Source organism: Panulirus ornatus, chromosome 10, assembly GCF_036320965.1.
Source record: "Panulirus ornatus isolate Po-2019 chromosome 10, ASM3632096v1, whole genome shotgun sequence".
Classification (NCBI taxonomy): domain Eukaryota; kingdom Metazoa; phylum Arthropoda; class Malacostraca; order Decapoda; family Palinuridae; genus Panulirus; species Panulirus ornatus.
The window spans coordinates 33947572-33971189 of record NC_092233.1 but is presented as its reverse complement, the minus strand read 5'-3'; the positions used below and the strand labels follow the sequence as shown (position 1 = coordinate 33971189).

The following is a 23618-nucleotide window of genomic DNA, read 5'->3' as shown; positions in this document are numbered from 1 at the left end:
GTCCCCAGTACAGCTGCCCCTCCTTCCAAACCCCCCCCCCCTTCCCATTTCCTCCTCCCCCCCCCCCCTCCTCACCCTTCAATGTCCAGGCACCACTGGAGGGATGAGGGCCCCCTCCCCCCCCAGATGAGCGCCCTCCTCCGGCCGTGACCAGGCATGTGTGGTCGACCCCGCCCGCCAGCACAAACCGCCGTTAACGTACATAACCGTCGCCTCCTCCTCCACCTGCGCGGGTGACCGGTCGCGCCGCCCTTCCTCACAGCCTCTCCCACCGAGAGCAGGGCATACCGATGATCCTCTCGTCTTCACGCCCGCGAGGTCTCGAAGCTGGAATATTGGTCAACACAGCCAGCCCACCAGCCAGCCAGCCGCCCAGCCAGCCCGCCAGCCAGCCGCCCAGCCAGCCCGCCAGCCAGCCACCCAGCCAGCCCGCCAGCCAGCCAGTCAGGCTGGAGCTCCCCGCCATCACCATCACCCTGGCTGCCAGTTCCTGAGGTACAGTGCACTTCCCGTCATGTGTTTATACCAATGTGTATAGTGTATATAGCAGTATGTACAGCAGTTTATATAATTCTAGATGAACAGTGTTTATACCTCCATCAAAATCGTACGCAACGTTGTATGACGCACATCACAATTCATATATATCGATGTATATGGCTTTATCAATGTATATTGCCGCTGACTTAGTGTGTCCGTTGTTTATACTCTGTGTATTAACAGTAGTGATAACGGCATCAACAGTGCACAGAACGGCACCAACAGTGTACAAAACGGCACCAAAAGTGTACAAAACGGCACCAAAAGTGTACAAAACGGCACCAACAGTGTACAAAACGGTACCAACAATGTACAAAACGGCATCAACAGTGTACAAAACGGCACCAACAGTGTACAAAACGGTACCAACAGTGTACAAAACGGCATCAACAGTGTACAAAACGGCACCAACAGTGTACAAAACGGTACCAACAGTGTACAAAACGGCATCAACAGTGTACAAAACGGCACCAACAGTGTACAAAACGGTACCAACAGTGTACAAAACGGCATCAACAGTGTACAAAACGGCACCAACAGTGTACAAAACGGCATCAACAGTGTACAAAACGGCATCAACAGTGTACAAAACGGCATCAACAGTACTAATAACGGCATCAACAGTGTACAAAACGGCACCAACAGTGTATAAAACGGCATCAACAGTGTACAAAACGGCATCAACAGTACTAATAACGGCATCAACAGTGTACAAAACGGCACCAACAGTACTAATAACGGCATCAACAGTGAATCTATAAGTGAACCAGGCGTATACATCAGTGTTTGAGAGGCTTGGCTACAGTATGTATAATGAACAAAACATATCAGATATACAACAGTGTATTCATACCATACTACATACATACAGCTGTAGTGTACAGCGGGGTACACATCTGTGTATGAAGGGTGTAGTGTACCATCTAAATCAAGTGTCGACAAGAGGTTCCACAGTGTATATAGTGTATATTGGTTATATATACCAAGAACGTATATACATTATTCATTGTGGTATAAAAGTATATACATCGAGAGGTTATACAGCTCTATAATGTGTATACCACACTTGCCTGTTTCAACGAGGTATACAGGTATATACATCAAGAAATTATACAATTCTTTAATGTATATACCACACTCCCCCTCACCACCACCGTACCCTCCCTCCCTGGCTACCACACTCTCCCTGGCCAGCACAACTCCCTCCCTCCCTCCCTGGCCACTAAGCCCTTCCTGAACAGCAATACTCCCTCCCTCCCTCCCTGGCCTCCACACCTTGAGCGGTGGAAGGGCATTGTTCAGTCATACAACTACTTACCTCGCAATTTTCTCTCTTCATACCTCCCGGGTGATGACCCGGCAGCCATCAGTGCCTGGTCCGCTCACAGTATGACTGAATCACTGTCATGTGTATATGGGGGTTGGTCATCGTAAGTCTGGCAGCTTCGTCAAGCGTGCCTACAGACAGGGGTCAGACATCACCACCTTCGTACAGTACACAAGAACAGTGGATGAACACAATACATTGACTGAGGACGTACGAAATGTGGAGACCACACAGACGCTGAGAGATGTGTGTGAGAGTAGATGGCTCCCATATTATACATATTAGTGATCATACATATTATATTAATAATCCAATGAACGTTTCTTAATTCTTAGATATATGGAAAACCTGCAAGTTTCAGACATAGAATAATAAGGACTACGAAATGATCGGCATGATAAGCGGCCATGTCAGTGATGACAAACGGGCTACGTTATAATTACAAGCGATCCACCTTAATAATTACAAACGGTCCACATTATAATTACAAGCGGTCCACATTACAATTACAAGCGATCCACCTTGCTAATTACAAGCGGTCCGTTATGATTACAAGCGGTCCACCTTAATTATTAAAAGCGGTCCACGTTATAATTACAAGCGGTCCACTTCATAATCACAAGTGGTCCAACTTAATAATTACAAGCGGTCCATGTTATAATTACAAGCGGTCCAAGTTAATGATTACAAGCGGTTCACTTTATAATTACAAGCGGTCATGTTAATAATCACAAGCGGTGCACCTTAATAATTACAAACAGTCCACATTAATAATTACAAGCGGTCCACGTTGATAATTACAAGCGGTCCACATTATGATTACAAGCGGTCCACCTTAATCATTACAAGCGGTCCACGTTAATAATTACAAGATGTCCACTTTATAACTACAAGCGGTCCACGTTAATAATTACAAGCGGTCCTTTTTAATAATTACAAGCGGTCCACATTAATAACTAAAAGCGGTCCACGTTGATAATTACAAGCGGTCCATATCAATAATTACAAGCAGTCTACGTTGATAATTACAAGCGGTCCACATTATGATTACAAGCAGTCTACGTTGATAATTACAAGTGGTCCACGTTGATAATGACAAGCGGTCCACGTTACTAATAACAAGCGGTCCATATCAAAAATATTAAGCGGTATATGACTAATAACCAAGCGATGCTTGTCAATAAAAATAAGCTCTTCATGTCAAAAATTACAAGCGGTCCGTGTCTGTAAATACAAGCGGTCCATGTTAGTAATTACAAGCGGTCCATGTCCGTAATAACAAGAGGTCCATGTTAGTAATTACAAGAAGTCCATGTTAGTAATCACAAATAGTCCATGTTTGTAATCACAAGCGGTCCATGTTTGTAGTCACAAGCGGTCCATGTTAGTAATTACAAGAAGTCCATGTTAGTAATTACATGGGGTTCAAGTTTGTAATTACAAGCGGTCCATGTTTGTAATTACAAGAGGTTCATGTTTGTAATTACATGAGGTTCATGTTTGTAATTACAAGCGGTCCATGTTTGTAATTACAAGAGGTCTATGTTAGTAATTACATGAGGTTCATGTTTGTAATTACAGGAAGTCCATGTTTGTAATTACAAGAGGTCCATGTTTGTAATTACAAGAAGTCCATGTTTGTAATTACAAGAAGTCAATGTTAGTAATTACATGAGGTTCATGTTTGTAATTACAAGCGGTCCATTTTTGTAATTACAAGAGGTCCATGTTAGTAATTACATGAGGTTCATGTTTGTAATTATAAGCGGTCCATGTTTGTAATTACAAGAGGTCCATGTTTGTAATTACAAGAAGTCCATGTTTGTAATTACAAGAAGTCCATGTTAGTAATTACATGAGGTTCATGTTTGTAATTACAAGCGGTCCATGTTTGTAATTACATGAAATCCATGTTTGTAATTACAAGAAGTCCATGTTTGTAACTACAAGAAGTCCATGTTAGTAATTACATGAGGTCCATGTTTGTAATTACAAGAGGTCCATGTTAGTAATTACATGAGGTTCATGTTTGTAATTACAAGCGGTCCATGTTTGTAATTACAAGAGGTCCATGTTAGTAATTACATGAGGTTTATGTTTGTAATTACAAGCGGTCCATGTTTGTAATTACAAGAGATCCATGTTAGTAATTACATGAGGTTCATGTTTGTAATTACAAGCGGTCCATGTTTGTAATTACAAGAGGTCCATGTTAGTAATTACATGAGGTTCATGTTTGTAATTACAAGCGGTCCATGTTTGTAATCACGAGGTCCATGTTAGTAATTACAAGCGGTCCATGCTAGAAATTACAAGTGGTCCATGTTTGTAATTACAAGAAGTCCATGTTAGTAATTACAAGCGGTCCACGTTTATAATTACATAAGGTCCATGTTTGTAATAACAAGTGGTCCATGTTGGTAATTACAAGCAGTCATTGTTTGTAAAATACAAGCGGGCCATGTTACTAATTACAAGCGGTCCATATTAGTAATTACAAGCCGTCAATGCTTGTAATTACAAGAGGTCCATGTTAGTAATTACAAAAGGTCCATGTTAGTAATTACAAGCGGTCATTAATTTCAAGCGGTCCATGTTTGTAAAATACAAGCGGTTCATATTTTAAGTTACAAGCGGCCCATGTTAGTAATTACAAGCGGTCCATGTTTGTAATTACAAGAGGTCTATGTTTGTAATAACAAGCGGCCCATATTGGTAATAACAAGCGGTCTATGTTTGCAATTACAAGCGATCCATGTTTTTAATTACAAGCGGTCCATGTTAGTAATTACAAGCGGTTCATGTTTGTGATTACAAGAGGTTCATGTTTGTAATAACAAGCGGTTCATATTTTTAGTTACAAGCGGTCCATGTTAGTAATCACAAGCGGTCCATGTTAGTAATTACAAGCGGTCCATGTTTGTAATTACAAGCGATCCATGTTTGTAATTACAAGCGGTCCATGTTTGTAATTACAAGCGATCCATGTTTTTAATTACAAGCGGTCCATGTTAGTAATTACAAGCGGTTCATGTTTGTGATTACAAGAGGTTCATGTTTGTAATAACAAGCGGTTCATATTTTTCGTTACAAGCGGTCCATGTTAGTAATCACAAGCGGTCCATGTTAGTAATTACAAGCGGTCCATGTTTGTAATTACAAGCGATCCATGTTTGTAATTACAAGCGGTCCATGTTTGTAATTACAAGCGATCCATGTTTTTAATTACAAGCGGTCCATGTTAGTAATTACAAGCGGTTCATGTTTGTAATAACAAGCGGTTCATATTTTTAGTTACAAGCGGTCCATGTTAGTAATTACAAGCGGTCCATGTTTGTAATTACAAGAGGTTCATGTATGTAATAACAAGTGGTTCATATCTCTAATTACAAGCGGTCCATGTTAGTAATTACAAGCGATCCATATTAGAAATTAAAAGCAGTCCATGCCTGTAATTACATGAGGTCCATGTCAGTAATTATAAGCGGTCTGTCAGTAATTACATGAGGTCCATGTCAGTAATTACAAGCGGTTCATTTTAATAATTATAAGTAGTCCATATCAGTAATTACATGAGGTACATGTCAGTAATTACAAGCGGTCCATGTTAGTAATCATAAGCGGTCCATGTCAATAATTACATGAGGTCCATGTCAGTAATTACAGGTGACTCATCACCAACATCCCCATTATCCCCGGCAACTCCTTCATCACCAACACCATTGCCCCCACCATCTCCATCATCATCATCACCAACACCACCGCTCCCACCATCTCCATCATCATCATCACCAACACCACCGCCCCCACCATCTCCATCATCATCATCACCAACACCATCGCTCCCACCATCTCCATCATCATCATCACCAACACCACCGCCCCCACCATCTCCATCATCATCATCACCAACACCATCGCTCCCACCATCTCCATCATCATCATCACCAACACCATCACCCCCACCATCTCCATCATCATCATCACCAACACCATCACCCTCACCATCTCCATCATCATCATCACCAACACCATCGCCCCACAATCTCCATCATCATCATCACCAACACCACCGCCCCCACCATCTCCATCATCATCATCACCAACACCACCGCCCCCACCATCTCCATCATCATCATCACCAACACCACCGCCCCCACCATCTCCATCATCATCATCACCATCTCCATCATCATCATCACCAACACCACCGCCCCCACCATCTCCATCATCATCATCACCAACACCATCGCCCCACCATCTCCATCATCATCATCACCAACACCACCGCCCCCACCATCTCCATCATCATCATCACCAACACCATCGCTCCCACCATCTCCATCATCATCATCACCAACACCATCGCCCCCACCATCTCCATCATCATCATCACCAACACCATCGCCCCCACCATCTCCATCATCATCATCACCAACACCATCGCCCCCACCATCTCCATCATCATCATCACCAACACCACCGCCCCACCATCTCCATCATCATCATCACCAACACCATCGCCCCACCATCTCCATCATCATCATCACCAACACCATCGCCCCACCATCTCCATCATCATCATCACCAACACCATCGCCCCCACCATCTCCATCATCATCATCACCAACACCATCGCCCCCACCATCTCCATCATCATCATCACCAACACCATCGCTCCCACCATCTCCATCATCATCATCACCAACACCATCGCTCCCACCATCTCCATCATCATCATCACCAACACCATCGCTCCCACCATCTCCATCATCATCATCACCAACACCATCGCTCCCACCATCTCCATCATCATCATCACCAACACCATCGCTCCCACCATCTCCATCATCATCATCACCAACACCATCGCTCCCACCATCTCCATCATCATCATCACCAACACCACCGGCCCCACCATCTCCATCATCATCATCACCAACACCATCGTCCCCACCATCTCCATCATCATCATCACCAACACCAACACCCCCACCATCTCCATCATCATCATCACCAACACCAACACCCCCACCATCTCCATCATCATCATCATCAACACCAACACCCCCACCACTCCATCATCATCATCATCACCAACACCACCCCCCACCATCTCCACATCATCATCATCACAACACACCACCCCCACCATCTCCATCATCATCATCACCAACACCACCGCCCCACCATCTCCATCATCATCATCACCAACACACCCCCACCATCTCCATCATCATCATCATCAACCAACACCCCCCACCACTCCATCATCATCATCATCCAACACCACACCCCACCATCTCCATCATCATCATCATCAACACCAACACCCCCACCATCTCCATCATCATCATCACCAACACCATCGCCCCCACCATCTCCATCATCATCATCACCAACACCACCGCCCCCACCATCTCCATCATCATCATCACCAACACCACCGCCCCCACCATCTCCATCATCATCATCACCAACACCATCACCCTCACCATCTCCATCATCATCATCACCAACACCACCGCCCCCACCATCTCCATCATCATCATCACCAACACCATCGCCCCCACCATCTCCATCATCATCATCACCAACACCATCGTCCACACCATCTCCATCATCATCATCACCAACACCATCGCTCCCACCATCTCCATCATCATCATCATCATCAACACCAACACCCCCACCATCTCCATCATCACCATCACCAACACCCCCACCATCTCCAGCATCATCATCACCATCACTCCACCATCTCCAGCATCATTATCACCATCACCAACACCCCCACCATCCACGGCAATTCTACCATCAGCAGGGTAAACAGTAGTAGTAGGAGCAGCACATGGCGGCTGGTGTAAACAAGTACACCCCTCACCGTCGTTCGAACACTCTCTTCGGCTCACGACTTCGTCTTCATATGTTATTCATTCCTGAGTATTGGGAGACTCTCCCGTCGCACTGACCCGGATCACTGGGTTCCTGTGACGTAGCCAGGGAGAATGAGAAAGACAAGGGAGGGAGGGAGAGCTTTAGACCCGGGATGGGGTCCGGTCATCCGAGTGATCGCTAGCCAACTGTTCCCTGAGAGACAGTCAGAACAAGTGGTCCAAGATGGACGCCACCGGCAGCCTCCGTACCTCCCAATGGGGAGGGCAACCTCCATCCTGCCAGTCTTTCTCATTTGGAGGCTCCAGTCACGAACAAGAGTCCACATCAAGACCAAGCCAGAAATGACATACAGAAATATTAATGAGAAGGGAAAAAACAAACATGGAAAAGTATTTGCGAATTTGGAGGAAGTGAAAAACTTGTCTTAAAAGATGCCAGGTCATAGATATTGCAAAATATATAAAACGGAAGAGTTCCAAAGCTTAAGAGGTGTAGGGAAACAGTTATCAAAACGGCCCACCATTGAGTTGCCAGCGGCCACACGGTATTCATGTGATGCAGCAGCTTACCAAATACTTTGTGGTCTAGCTAGTGGTGACAGCACATAAACAGCCAGCTCTCTGGAGCAAAAACCAAAGGAATACCTACAGAAGAGAGGAAAAAGAACCAGCAGTGCGGTACATGGGAAGGGGGTCAAATCTTGAAGTTAAGTCGGACAGTTTTCGACTCAACTCTGTCAGGTAAGGATGCGGGGAATGATTAACTGCTTGGAAGAAAAGAAATTTTGACATCTAAACAGGACTCCAATTTTCTTAGAGGCAGACGTAGCTATTTCCGTAATGTGGGGTGTCCAAGGTAGAGTGAATGTTACAATAAAACCAAGTATATTGGTTTACATGAGTTTACCTGAGAAAGACAGACAACAGGAGGCCTGATTGGCCCACGAGTGATTTGTATGGAACAAAAAATATAAAAGGCGTGTAACTTGACAGGAAAATGTAATCCCGCTTAGCAGTTTTTTTTTTTTTTCTTTAATTATCACCGACTCACCGCTGCTGTACATTAGCCTTCTAGTGTCTGCGTTAACGCTGTCGTTTATACGCACGCAAAAAGGCGGGAGTTCGTCAGATTTGAAAGGATAGTGAGTGGTGGAATGAGGAAGTATAGTTGTTAGCGTTTTTCCCTGGGTATACCTGAATCTATAAAATATTTGTCTAAACGACTTTTGAAGGTATTCATAGCATTAGCATTCACTACGTCTGACGATAACTTATTCCAGTGCTCAACACATCTATAGGAAAAATAGCTTCTTCCCACATCTTTTAGCTTTGAGTTTTATATCATTTGTCCTGGTAACCGTATATGCTTCCATAATTTACTTTCATCGAACTTGTTCAGAATTTTGAACACTTGGATTAAGTCGTAGCGAAGTCTACGTTTTGTTTTTCTTTTTTTTAGGGAGAAGAGATCCAATCGTTTAGCCTCTCTTCGTATGCCAAATTTGTAAGGGATGGGATCAATTTTGACCAGAGTCTTTGTACTCACTATGATTTTTTCTTGTCTTTTTTATAGTTTTGGGACCAAAACTGGACTGTATATTCAAGGTGTGGTCTTACTAGAGAATCATGAAGAGTGAGAATTGTTCCTGGTGTCCTGTAATCTATGTTCCTGGCTATGAAACCTAACATTTGGTTGCCTTTTTTACTTGCTGCTTCACACTGTTCACTGTATTTCAAATTGTTGCTAATGACAACTCGAAGGTCCTTTCTTCGTTTACTTTAGTTAGAGAGTTTCAGAATAATTTATAGTTGTAACATGCATTCTTGTCTCCAAAGTGCATAACTTTACACTTGTCAACATTAAACTTCATTTGTCATCTGTCTGACCACTCTGCTAGTAAGTTAAGATTTCTTTGAGTCATTTCGCAGTCCCGCCTGTTTACAGCTCTACCTCCTAGTTTAGTATCTCCAGCAAATTTGGAGATCTTAGATATGAGACCGAGTTCTTGGTCATTAATGTATATCATGAAAAGAACTGGGCCTCAGACCGACCCCTGTGGCACACCACTAGTTACGTCTGGCTAATGTGAGGCTTCCTCGTTTAATACTATACGTTACTTTCTTCCGGTAAGCCAGTCTCTGATCCATGTACACAGTTCCTCACCGAGTCCGTGTGTTTTGAGTGTATGGAAGTTTCTTGTGAGGCACTTTATTAAAAGCCTTTCGGAAATCTGATCATTCTACATCAGGCGGTAATTATCGTCCCAATTCTGATGAATAACATTAAAAAATTCCAGCAAATTTGTCATGCAGGATTTTCTATAGCAGAAGCCGTGTTGGTTGTCCGATATGATGTTGTGTTCTTATAGAAATGTGACAGTTTTATCTCGTGTTTTTTTTCCATAGTTATACCTAACACTGACGTAAAGCTAACTGGGTGGTAGTTCAAGGCACAGTTTTTGTCTTCTTTTCTTATACACAGGAGTAATATCTGCTTGTTTCAGTTGACACCTGACCATCCGACAGAGATTTATTGAATATTTATGTTATGTGATATAACAGCTGTGTCTCCTGACCTTTACAAATCTTGAGTTAAGTTATGTGGGCCGCTGGATTTGTTAGGATTTAATTGGTCTAGGTATTCAAGTACTACAGAGCTATTCATTTCTCTAACCTTCAACTCTTCTTCATCTGATCCTTGAAACATTTTCATTGGTTGTGGAATTTGAGATGTTTCTTCAGTTGTAAATACGAAGTTAAAGACATAATTGGTAATGGTCCAATTCCTTTTTTTTTTTTTTTACTTTCTTCCTTTGTCTTATATATTTGAAGAATTCCTTAGGATTATTATTAACTTACAAGAATATTCTTTTTTTCCTCCTCACGTTTACTTTATTTTATGACCTTCTCATACTCTTTGGATTTTGATAAATTCCTAGTAATTTTCATCGGTTCCTGTTGAGGTGGAATTACACATCTGTCAAAGGAGAAAGTTGAAAAGAATTTTCGATAAAGAGATGGGTAGATACGAGGTGTTGGAACTTAACCAGACTTCGTCTGAGTTTATTGAGAAAACTGTATCGAAATATGATGCAGATCGAGTGAGTTGTACAGAGGATTGTGGGTCATACTGAGGATGGTGGGTTGTCGTACTGAGGATAGTAGACTGTCTTACCGAGGTGGTGGGTTGTCGTACTGAGGATGGTGGGTTGTCGTACTGAGGATGGTAGACTGTCTTACCGAGGTGGTGGGTTGTCGTACAGAGGATGGTGGGTTGTCATACTGAGGATGGTGGATTTTCGTTCTGAGGATGGTGGGTTGTCATGCTAAGGATGGTGGGTTGTCATGGTGAGGATGGTGGGTTGTCATACTGAGGATGGTGGGTTGTCACACAGAGGATGGTGGGTTGTCGTACTGAGGATGGTGCGTTGTCGTTCTGAGGATGGCAGGTTGTCATACTGAGGATGGTGGGTTGTCGTACGGAGAAGGGTGGGTTGTCGTACTGAGGATGGTGGGTTGTACTGAGGATGTTGGGTTGTTATACTGAGGATGGTGGGTTGTCGTGCTGAGGATGGTGGGTTGTCATACTAAGAATGGTGGGTTGTGCTGAGGATGGCGGGTTGTGGTACTGAGGATGGTGGGTTGTCGTACTGAGGATGGTAGGTTGTCATACTGAGGATGGTGGGTTGTCGTACGGAGAAGGGTGGGTTGTCGTACTGAGGATGGTGGGTTGTACTGAGGATGTTGGGTTGTTATACTGAGGATGGTGGGTTGTCGTGCTGAGGATGGTGGGTTGTCATACTAAGAATGGTGGGTTGTGCTGAGGATGGCGGGTTGTGGTACTGAGGATGGTGGGTTGTCGTACTGAGGATGGTAGGTTGTCATACTGAGGATGGTGGGTTGTCGTACGGAGAAGGGTGGGTTGTCGTACTGAGGATGGTGGGTTGTCGTACTGAGGATGGTGGGTTATCATACTGAGGAAGGTGGGTTGTACTGAGGATGGTGGGCTGTCGTACTGAGGGCGGTGGGCTGTCGTACTGAGGACGGTGGGCTATCGTACTGAGGATGGTGGGCTATCGTACTGAGGATGGTGGGTTGTCGTACTGAGGGCGGTGGGCTGTCGTACTGAGGACGGTGGGCTATCGTACTGAGGATGGTGGGCTGTCGTACTGAGGATGGTGGGTTGTCTTTTTGGGGATGGTTGGTTGTCGCACTGAGGACGGTGGGCTATCGTACTTAGGATGGTGGGCTGTCGTACTGAGGATGGTGGGTTGTCATCCTGAGGATGGTGGGTTGTCATACTGAGGATGGTGGGTTGTCGTACTTAGGATGGTATGTTGTCATACTAAGGATGGTGGGTTGTCATACTGAGGATGGTGGGTTGTCGTACTGAGGATGTTGGGTTGTTATACTGAGGATGGTGGGTTGTCGTGCTGAGGATGGTGGGTTGTCACACTAAGAATGGTGGGTTGTCGTGCTGAGGATGGTGGGTTGTGGTACTGAGGATGGTGGGTTGTCATACTGAGGGTCGTGGATCGTCTTACTGAGGATGGTGGGTTGTCATACCGAGGATGGTGGGTTGTCATACTGAGGGTCGTGGATCGTCTTACTGAGGATGGTGGGTTGTCATACCGAGGATGGTGGGTTGTACTGAGGATGGTGGGCTGTCGTATTGAGGATGGTGGGTTGTAATACTGAGGATGGTGGGTTGTAATACTGAGGATGGTGGGTTGTAATACTGAGGATGGTGGGTTGTAATACTGAGGATGGTGGGTTGTAATACTGAGGATGGTGGGTTGCTCGTGCTGAGGATGATGAGTTGTCATACTGAGGATGGTGGGTTGTTGTACTGGGGATGGTGGGTTGCTGTATTGAAGATGGTGGGTTGTAGTACTGAGAATGGTGGGTTATCGCACTGAAGATGGTGGGTTGTCGTACTGAGGACGGTGGGCTGTCGTACTTAAGATGGTGGGCTGTCGTACTGAGGATGGTGGGTTGTCTTTCTGGGGTTTGTTGGTTGTCGTACTGAGGATGGTGGGATGTCGTACTGAGGATGGTGGGTTGTGGTACATACTGAGGATGGTGGGCTGTCGTACTGAGGATGGTGGGTTGTCTTTCTGGGGATGGTTGGCTGTCGCAGTGAAGATGGTGGGTTGTCGTACTGAGGATAGTAGGTTGTCATACTGAGGATGGTGGGTTGTCATACTGAGGATGGTGGGTTGTCGTACTTAGGATGGTATGTTGTCATACTAAGGATGGTGGGTTGTCATACTGAGGATGGTGGGTTGTCGTACTGAGGATGTTGGGTTGTTACACTGAGGATGGTGGGTTGTCGTGCTGAGGATGGTGGGTTGTCATACTAAGAATGGTGGGTTGTCGTGCTGAGGATGGTGGGTTGTGGTACTGAGGATGGTGGGTTGTCATACTGAGGGTCGTGGATCGTTGTATTGAGGATAGTGGGTTGTCATGCTGAGGATGGTGGGTTGTCATACCGAGGATGGTGGGTTGTCGTACGTAGGATGGTGGGCTGCCGTACTGAGGATGGTGGGTTGTCATACTAAGGATGGTGGGTTGCTCGTGCTGAGGATGGTGAGTTGTCATACTGAGGATGGTGGGTTGTTGTACTGAGGATGGTGGGTTGTTGTATTGAAGATGGTGAGTTGTCGTACTGAGAATGGTGGGTTGTCATACTAATGATGGTGGGTTATTGTACTGAAGATGGTGGGTTGTCGTACTGAGGATGGTGGGTTGTCGTACTGAGGATGATGGGTTGTGGTACTGAGGATGGTGGGTTGTGGTACTGAGGATGGTGGGTTGTCATACTAAGGATGGTGGGATGTCGTACTGAGGATGGTGGGTTGTAATACTGAGGGTGGTGGGTTGTAATACTGAGGGTGGTGGGTTGTAATACTGAGGGTGGTGGGTTGTAATACTGAGGGTGGTGGGTTGTAATACTGAAGGTGGTGGGTTGTACTTAGGATGGAGTGTTGTCAAACTGAGGATGGTGGGTTGTCGTACTGAGGATGGTGGGTTGTAATACTGAGGATGGTGGGATATCGTAGTGAGGATGGTGGGTTGTCGCACTGAGGATGGTGGGTTATCGTACTGAGGATGGTGGGCTGTCTCACTGATAATGGTGGGTTGTCGTACTGACGATGGTGGGTTGACCTACTGAGGATAGTGGGTTGTCATACTGAGGATAGAGTTTTGTCGTACAGAGGATGGTAATTTGTCATACTGAGGATGGTGGGTTGTCGTACTTAGGACGGTGGGTTGTACTGAAGACAGTGGGTTGTGCTGAGGAAGTGAGTTGTGCACTAAGAATATTGAGCTGTTCTACCTTGTAACTGCAGGCTGTCTGGAGTGTTACATATAACTTCAACAACACATCAGGAAGCTCCTCTCATTTCTGACCATTTTTACCCAATCATCCCTCCAATATTTCTTAACCATCTTTCTATATTTCGGGCTCGAGGTAACCACCTCCTTAACTCCTTAATCTTAAATGATAACATTCCACCATACTTGGCCTGGCTCCTGGCCACCACACCCGACTTCCCGATTATATGTTAACACAGACATTCTTAACGTCTCAGTAGTTTACATGATAATATCTTCTCTTGAATACTCCTCTCCTCCATGCTTGTACTTTCCTCAACATGATTAAAACCTAAGTATCATGTGATGGATTTTTCATCATCACATGTAGCGTGCTACAATCTAGCGTGCTACAACTAATCTAAGCGTGTTCCAACACATGCAGAGTGATAGAATACATGTAGCGTGCTACATCCCATGTATGTGCTACAACACATGTAGTGTGCTACAACACATATAACGTGCTATAACACATGTAGCATGGTATAACATGTAGCATGATACAACACATATAGTATGCTACAACACATTTAGCGTAGTACAACAAATGTACAGTACAGCACATGTTGCGCGCTACAACACATGTAACGTGCTACAATACACGTAGCGTGTTTCAACACATGTAATGTGCAACAACATATGTAAATGGCTACAAAACATGTAGATTGTTCTGAGACATGTAGTGCTACAACATATGTATCGTCCATAACACATGTAGTGTGCTCCAAGACGTGAAGCGTACTGCAACATATGTTGCTTGCTATCCCACATGTAGCGTGCAACACTACATATTGCGTGCTACATCACATGTAGCGTGCTGCAACAAATGTTGCTTGCTATACCACATGTAGCGTGCAACACTACATGTTACGTGCTACATCACATGTAGCGTGCTACGCCATATATAGAATGCGACAACACATGTACCATGGTGCAACACATAAACCATGCCAAATCACATGCAGCATGTACCATGCTACAACACATGTAGCGTGCTGCAACTTATGTAGCGTGCTACAACACAAGTCACCTGGTGCAACACATGTAGCGTGCTGCAACATATGTAGCGTAGTACAACACAAGTAACCTGGTGCAACACATGTTGCATGCTGCAACTTATGTAGCGTGCTACAACACAAGTAACCTGGTGCAACACATGTAGCGTGCTGCAACTTATGTAGCGTACTACAACAAAAGTAACCTGGTGCAACACATGTAGCGTGCTGCAACATATGTAGCGTAGTACAACACAAGTAACCTGGTGCAACACATGTTGCATGCTGCAACTTATGTAGCGTGCTACAACACAAGTAACCTGGTGCAACACATGTAGCGTGCTGCAACTTATGTAGCGTACTACAACAAAAGTAACCTGGTGCAACACATGTAGCGTGCTGCAACATATGTAGCGTAGTACAACACAAGTAACCTGGTGCAACATGTTGCATGCTGCAACTTATGTAGCGTGCTACAACACAAGTAACCTGGTGCAACACATGTAGCGTGCTGCAACATATGTAGCGTAGTACAACACAAGTAACCTGGTGCTACACATGTTGCATGCTGCAACTTACGTAGCGTGCTACAAGTAACCTGGTGCAACACATGTTGCATGCTACACGACATACAGCACGGTACAACACACGCAGCTAACTACAACACATGTAGCATGGCAAAACACACGTGACCTGCTACAGCACATGTAGCGTGCTTCAACACATGTAGCGTGCAACATGTAATGTGCTTCAACACATGCAGCGTGCAACATGTAGCGTGCTTCAACACATGTAGCGTGCAACATGTAATGTGCTTCAACACATGCAGCGTGCAACATGTAGTGTGCTTCAACACATGCAGCGTGCAACATGTAATGTGCTTCAACACATGCAGCGTGCAACATGCAGCGTGCAACATGTAGCGTGCTTCAACACATGCAGCGTGCAACATGTAAGGTGCTTCATCACATGCAGCGTGCAACATATAACGTGCTACAAACAACATGTAGCGTCCTACACCACATGCAACGTGTTACAACACATATAGCATGGTACAACACATGTAGCGTGCTACAACACATATAGCATGGTATAACACATGTAGCGTGCTACACAACATGGAACGTGCTACACCATACGTAATGTGCTACATCACATGTAGCGTGCTACATGGAACGTGTTACATGTAGCGTGCTACATACCATGCAGCACAGTACAACATATGTAGCATGGTACAACACGTGAAGCGTTCCACACTACATAAAATGTTCCACATCACATGTAACGTGTTACAACAAATGTAGCATGCTACACCACATACAGCATGCTACAACATATGCAGCGTGCTACATTCCATGTAGTGTACTACAACACTTGTAGCGTGCTACAACTCATGTAACTTGCTATAACACATGTAGCGTGCTACAACACATGTAACGTGCTACAACACATGTAACGTTCTACAACACATGTAACGTGCTACAACACATGTAACGTGCTACAACACATGTAACGTTCTACAACACTTGTAGCGTGCTACAACTCATGTAACTTCTACAATACATACAACGCGCTACGACACATGCAGCGTGCTTCAGCACATGTGCTACAATACATGTAACGTGCTACGACACATGTAGCGTGCTACAACACATGCAGCGTGCTACAACAAATGTAGCATGGTACAACATATGTAGCGTTTTACAAGACATCTAACGTGCTATAACACATGTCGCATGGTACAACACATGTAGCGTTCTACAACACATGTAGTGTGCTACACCACATATAGCGTACTACAACATGTGAAGTGCTACAACCCAGGTAACGTACTAGAACACATGCAACGTGCTACAACACCCGTAGCGTTCTACACATGTAGCATGGTGCAACACATGTAGCGTTCTACAACACATGTAACGTGTTACAACACATGTGACATGCTACGACACATGTAGCGTGCTATAACACATGTAGCGTTCTACACCACACGTAGCATGGTGCAACACATGTAGCGCTCTACAACACATGTAACGTACTACAACACATGCAACATGCTACGACACATGTAGCGTGCTACAACAAATGTAGAGTTCTACACCACATGTAGCATTGTGCAACACACGTAGCGTTCTACAACACATGTAACATACTAAAACTCATGTAACGTGCTACGACACATGTAGCATGCTAAACACATGTAGCGTTCTACACGACAAGTAGTATGGTACAACACATGTAGCGTTCTACAACACCTGTAACGTACAACAAATGTAGCGTTCTAAAACACATGTAACGTGCTACGACACTTTTAGTGTTCTACAGCACATGCAGCGTGCTACAACACATGTGCTACAACATATGTAACGTGCTACAACATAAGTAACGTAGTACAACACGTGGCGTGCTACAACACATGTAACGTGCTACACATATAGCTTGCTACAACACATGTCGCGTTCTACAGCACATGTAACGTGCTACAACACATGTAACGTGTTACGACACATGTAACGTGATACAACACATGTAACATTGTACACCACATGGAAAGGTGGTACAAAACATGTAGCGTTCTATACCACATGTAGCGTTGTACAACATATGTAGCGTTCTAAACCATATGAAGAATGGTACAGCACATGTAGCGTTCTACACCACATGTATCAGGGTACAACACATGTAGCGTTCTACACCAAATGTAGCAGGGTACAGCATATGTAGCGTTCTACATCACAAGCAGCGTCCTACAACAAGTGTAGGGTGCTACAACACATGTAGCGTGCTACAATAAATGTAACGTGCTACACCACATGTAGCATGGTACAACACATGTAACGTTCTACACATGTAGCGTGGTAAAACACAAGTAGCGTTCTATACCTCATGCAGCGTGCTACAACACATATAGCGTTCTACACCACATGTAGCATGGTACAACACATGTAACGTTTTACACATGTGGCGTGGTATAACACATGTAGCGTTCTACACCTCATGCAACGTGCTACAACACATATAGCGTTCTACACCACATGTAGCGTGTTACAACACGTGTAGCATTCTACACCACATGTAGCGTGCTAAAACATATGTAGCATGGTATAACACATATAGCGTGCTGTAACATATGTAGCATGGTACAACACATGTAGTGTGCTCGACACATATAGCGTGCTACAACACATGTAGCATGGTACAACACATGTACCGTGGTACAACACATGTAGAATGGTACATCACATGTAACGTGCTACAACACTGGAACATGCTACAACACATGTAACGTGCTACAACACATGTAGCGTGGTACAACACATGTAGCGTGGTACAACACATGTAACGTGCTACAACACTGCAACATGCTTCAACACATGTGCTACAACACATGTAACACGCTACAACACACGTAACGCGCTACAACATATGTAACATGCTGCAACACATGTAACATGCTTCAACACACGTAACGTGCTACAACACACGTAACGTGCTACAACACATGTGCTACAACACATGTAACGTGCTACAACACATGTAACATGCTACATGTGCTACAACACATGTAACATGCTACAACACATGTGCTACAACACATGTAACATGCTACAGCACATGTGCTACAACACATGTAACATGCTACAACACATGTGCTACAACACATGTAACATGCTACAACACATGTGCTAAACACATGTAACATGCTACAACACATGTGCTACAACACATGTAACATGCTACAACACATGTGCTACAACACATGTAACATGCTATAACACATGTGCTACAACACATGTAACATGCTACAACACATGTGCTACAACACATGTAACATGCTATAACACATGTGCTACAACACATGTAACATGCTACAACACACTAACGTGCTACAACACATATGCTACAACACACGTAACGTGCTACAACACATGTAACATGCTACAACACGTGCTACAAAACATGTAACATGCTACAACACATGCGCTACAACACATGTAACATGCTACAACACATGTAACATGCTATAACACGTGCTACAACGCATGTAACATGCTATAACACATGTGCTATAACACATGTAACATGTTACAACACGTGCTACAACACATGTCACATGGTACAGTATCTAAGTCAACGTAAACCGTTGCAGGTACCACAATGCCATGACGGCGTACTGGCTACTGCCCCTGGCTCTCACCCTCCTGATGGTGCCCACGCCTCTCCACGCCCGTGCCACACCTGCCTCCGCCCACACTACGCCCATCCTCACCCATGCTGGTGGTGGTGAAGGCAGGGTGGAGGGGCGCGGCCCCCGACTCCTGAACCTGACGCCCGTGTACCCAATGCTAGACGTGACCCTGGGCGTCCTCTCCTATGTGGCCTTCGCCGTGTACATCATCATGTTGTTTGGCGGCTTCCTCAGCCGTGCCAACCCGCTCCAGACCGCTGTAGCTGCCCTACACAGGTGAGACCTACCCCTGCTCTCCTCCTCCACACATCTTGACCTCCCTACTGTCTTCCCTAACTTCTCTATCTACTTTTCTTACACAAAAACTCTTTGATTTACTAGGACGATACTATATATATATATATATATATATATATATATATATATATATATATATATATATATATATATATATATCAGAAAAAAAAGAGAACAAAGTACGTGTATAATATACTGTTGTTGCGTTATTATTACTATATAATGGTTGATGATGTTCAAGTGAGATGACCATGGAGGCCCATAGCCATGGTTTAAGTAAACCCCTTAATTAAGACATCAATGACCCAACTAGGCCACTGGACTGCCAATCATACTTTGACTACTCACTTTCCTGTGTGGCTAAGGAAAAGCCAATACCATTCTTACATTTAATACCTAAACAGAATGACACAAGTCCACATAACATGACAATTACATGTACGTAAGCAGACAGTGACTGGAATATCTTAACATGTAACTGGTTGTAACACTACTAACATGATCAGTCATCATGCATGCATGGCTCCGTGGACATTATTACATTAAATATCTAAGGATACTCACAGTAACAGAAATAATGTGACCTTCATCCTACCACAACTGCTAATAATAACTAAACATCTTAATTCACATCTGCAAGTGACTTGTTGTTTATACCTTAACCGTTTGCTTCACCTCAGTGCTCTGGTGCTAAAAGTTCACGGAATGAGTATCAAGTGTTAACACAAGGTCTTACCTGGATTTTGTGTAGCTGGACTGCAGTGCAGCCGGGTCTCTGGGTGTGAGTGTGTCCGTGGTCAAGCCATGAACCCTCGTCCTCCACGTCAGGTCGGTCCGTGCTCGCGTTTCACACAACGGCGTTGGGTCAAGGACGACACGCTGGGACCCTGACTGGTGCCCTACAAGTGCTCGACCCAACCGGGTTCGACCCACACAGGTTCGACCCAACCGGGTTCGACCCCACACAGGCTTGACCCAACCGGGTTCGACCCACACAGGTTCGACCCAACCAGGTTCGACCCCACACAGGCTCGACCCAACCAAGCTACCCTGTAGGAAATGAAGTTGTCAGTGTCTGTAGTAGACACATTAATGATTCATTACCCTCACAGGGGGCGAGCCATCCACACTGTATAAAGACACATTTTGTCACAAATCGAGGTGTTGGCTTACCGGGATATCGTAGTGGATGTGGAATGCTATGCCCGGCCGGGCTGGGTAACTGTCATCAAGGAGGTAATATGCTCACTGACACCGAGTCTCGTCTGCGTGACCCGGAACCAAGTTGGGTTGCCAAGGTGATCATTTCAGTTTCCCTGGTTAATTACTTCACTTTGTCACTTTTCCACTCTCTATACACTTTCGTGGTGTCATTATTTGAAACTGTATCACTGTACGTTCTTATTCAAGAACCGTAAATAGTAAATTTTTGCACTTGATTAATCTTATATGGGAACTGCTATGGACGAGGACATGTCCCTTATGTGTTTAACAATGCGATTTCTATAATCAAGCTATAGGTGTACTCATGATACATGCCACGGGTTACTTTACGTAATAATATCTTACAATATTCTTACAATATGATAATTTGCTCCTTACTAGCTAAACAACATTGCAAGACGACCCATTACTGGCATCTGGGGGTCAGTAGGTGGCTGGTGGCTCCTCACTGTTGACCCTGGACACCGATCAACACCGTGGGATTGTCAACATATGATTTCCCTCCCCCACATACTGGCTCTAGTAATAATGTATATCCTTAACTGCATATTACAATATTCCCAATATATCAGATAACAACTATACGCCCATAACTCTCTCTCTCTCTCTCTCTCTCTCTCTCTCTCTCTCTCTCTCTCTCTCTCTCTCTCTCTCTCTGTATCTCAGTATCTCTGGACACAAGTATCTTTTCCAGGCTCACTCACTTTCATCATCATCTTCCCCGCTATGTCATCCACTCTTTCCTGAAGCCAGCACAAAGCACCACACTCACCTCCAACATGATCAGACATACCACCCATTACCCCTCTCAGCACTTTCACATCCAACACCCTCTCTTCTGCACGCCTCTTCCTTAGTACATAATTCAGTGATGCCTATTGACCCCAATGCCACTTACCCACGTAGACTAACCACCTCATCCATAAACAAATTAAACAGCCATGGAGACATCACGCACCCTTGCCGCCAACCAACATTCACTGGGAACCAATCACTTGCCTTACATCCTTGGTAAAAACTTTTCACTATACACCTTTCATGAAACCAATTACTCCAAACCACTAACCTTTTTCAACACATCACATGCTGTTCCCCATTTTCATTCACGGGGAACCCCATGCCCTAGTTGTATCCTCATACGCTGCATTACCCACTCTTGCATGTAAATCCCTCAACACATTCCATCACCGCTATGTTATCATCTTTTGCTACCAAACGCTCACAACTATACCGGTTATTTTGCTCACTTCTCGTATGCACATGTGGGCTGCTTCTAATGCTTTTCTCACTTGTTTACTCAATCCTTTATGTGTTATTTTAGCTCCTTGTCACCTCGGCAGGTGTCTGTACTTGTTTATGAAGACAACAAGCATTATTCGACCTCCTGTGATGACGTATATAAGCTTTATGATCATTGATGTTTGTAGCCATACTTCGCCCAGCTTCCCCATTGTATAAAGCCAGACAACCAATACAAGGTATACCATATATCATACTGTACTTGGGGAACATATTTATACTTCAATTTCTTTTATTACATGACTTATCTTCATTCCTGCGAGGTAGCAATAATTCTTCCCATCTTCGGTAAGCATGTACTAATATCAGAAGCCTTCCGTGAATGTGGGCTCGCTGTATACTTGTTCTTAAGGAAGAAAACGAGGAAGATGATTCGCCATTCACGGTGTTACCTCAAGTAGGAAGAATCCGGCAAAACCTGTCACTCTACATTCTTCCTCTGTCTCTCTCATTATTATTATTATTATTATTATTATTATTATATATATATATATATATATATATATATATATATATATATATATATATATATATATATATATATATATATATCATCTCTCGGGATAAGGGACAAGAGATACCTCCCACGTATTCCCTGCGTGTCATAAAAGATGACTAAAAGGGAAGGAAGCGAAGGGATGGAAATTCTCCCCTCCAGTTTTCACTTTTCCAAAAGAAGGAAATGAAACATGATAAGTTTCCAAGTGCACTTTCGTGTCATAATCACATCATCAGGAGAGATGCAAAAGAGAAATATATCGTCAGTTGATATACCTCAGGACCGCTGAAAAAGATTTAGTGTTACACAGGACCTTTTTAAATGCTCCTGCACCCCAAAGCTGCGCTATGGATGTATCAACGCATGCTTCCAGGGAGAAAAAATGTTTTGGTTTTTAATCATTAACGGAATAGACGAGCAAGCACAGGTGCAAGTTCAGAGGCACACTCTTTCAGTACACGGGGATGGATGCCATCAGGACCATAAGCCTTGCTTGTGTCCAGAGAGAGAAGTGCTTTTTGGACAGTCCGAAAAGAGATCACGGGAAGAGGCATAGGATTAAAAGGAGGAGCATCAGGGGATGAAGGAATGTTAAAGTCACCCAAGGTGGAGTTAGAGGAGAAACGGGAATCAGAGTTGTTCTGCCTACGGGAGAGACAGCTGTTGTACCGTCAGAACGGAAAAGTGAAGGAAAGGTAGAGCGACAGATGTTGTTAGAGATGCGCTTAGCCAAAGACCAGATGGACCTATCAGTGGATGACGAGGAGAGGTTATCGCACTTCCTTTGAATAAAGAAACGCTTTGCCTCACGGATAACGTGCTTGCAGCGATTATGGGCAGTGATTACGGGCAGTGATAAATGCTGAATGGGAGCAAGAGGAAGGAGAGTTTTTCCAATGCCAGATATGCCTGAACCCTTGTCGAAATGGCCTTAGAACAGGACCGGTTGAACCATGGACTGGATGAAGAGGTC

The 23618-nt window shown here is 44.3% G+C and overlaps 1 protein-coding gene across 1 annotated transcript in view; it reads left to right on the top strand.

Moving 5' to 3' along the window:
* Nucleotides 1-248: 248 nt before the first annotated feature.
* Nucleotides 249-23618, top strand: part of LOC139750892 (uncharacterized) — a 120366-nt gene continuing 96996 nt past the window's right edge. Inside the window, exons 1-2 of the mRNA XM_071665759.1 lie at nt 249-495; nt 19288-19602. Coding sequence (XP_071521860.1) covers nt 19301-19602 — 302 coding nt within the window. The 5' untranslated portion in view covers nt 249-495; nt 19288-19300. The remainder of the gene's footprint in view (nt 496-19287; nt 19603-23618) is intronic.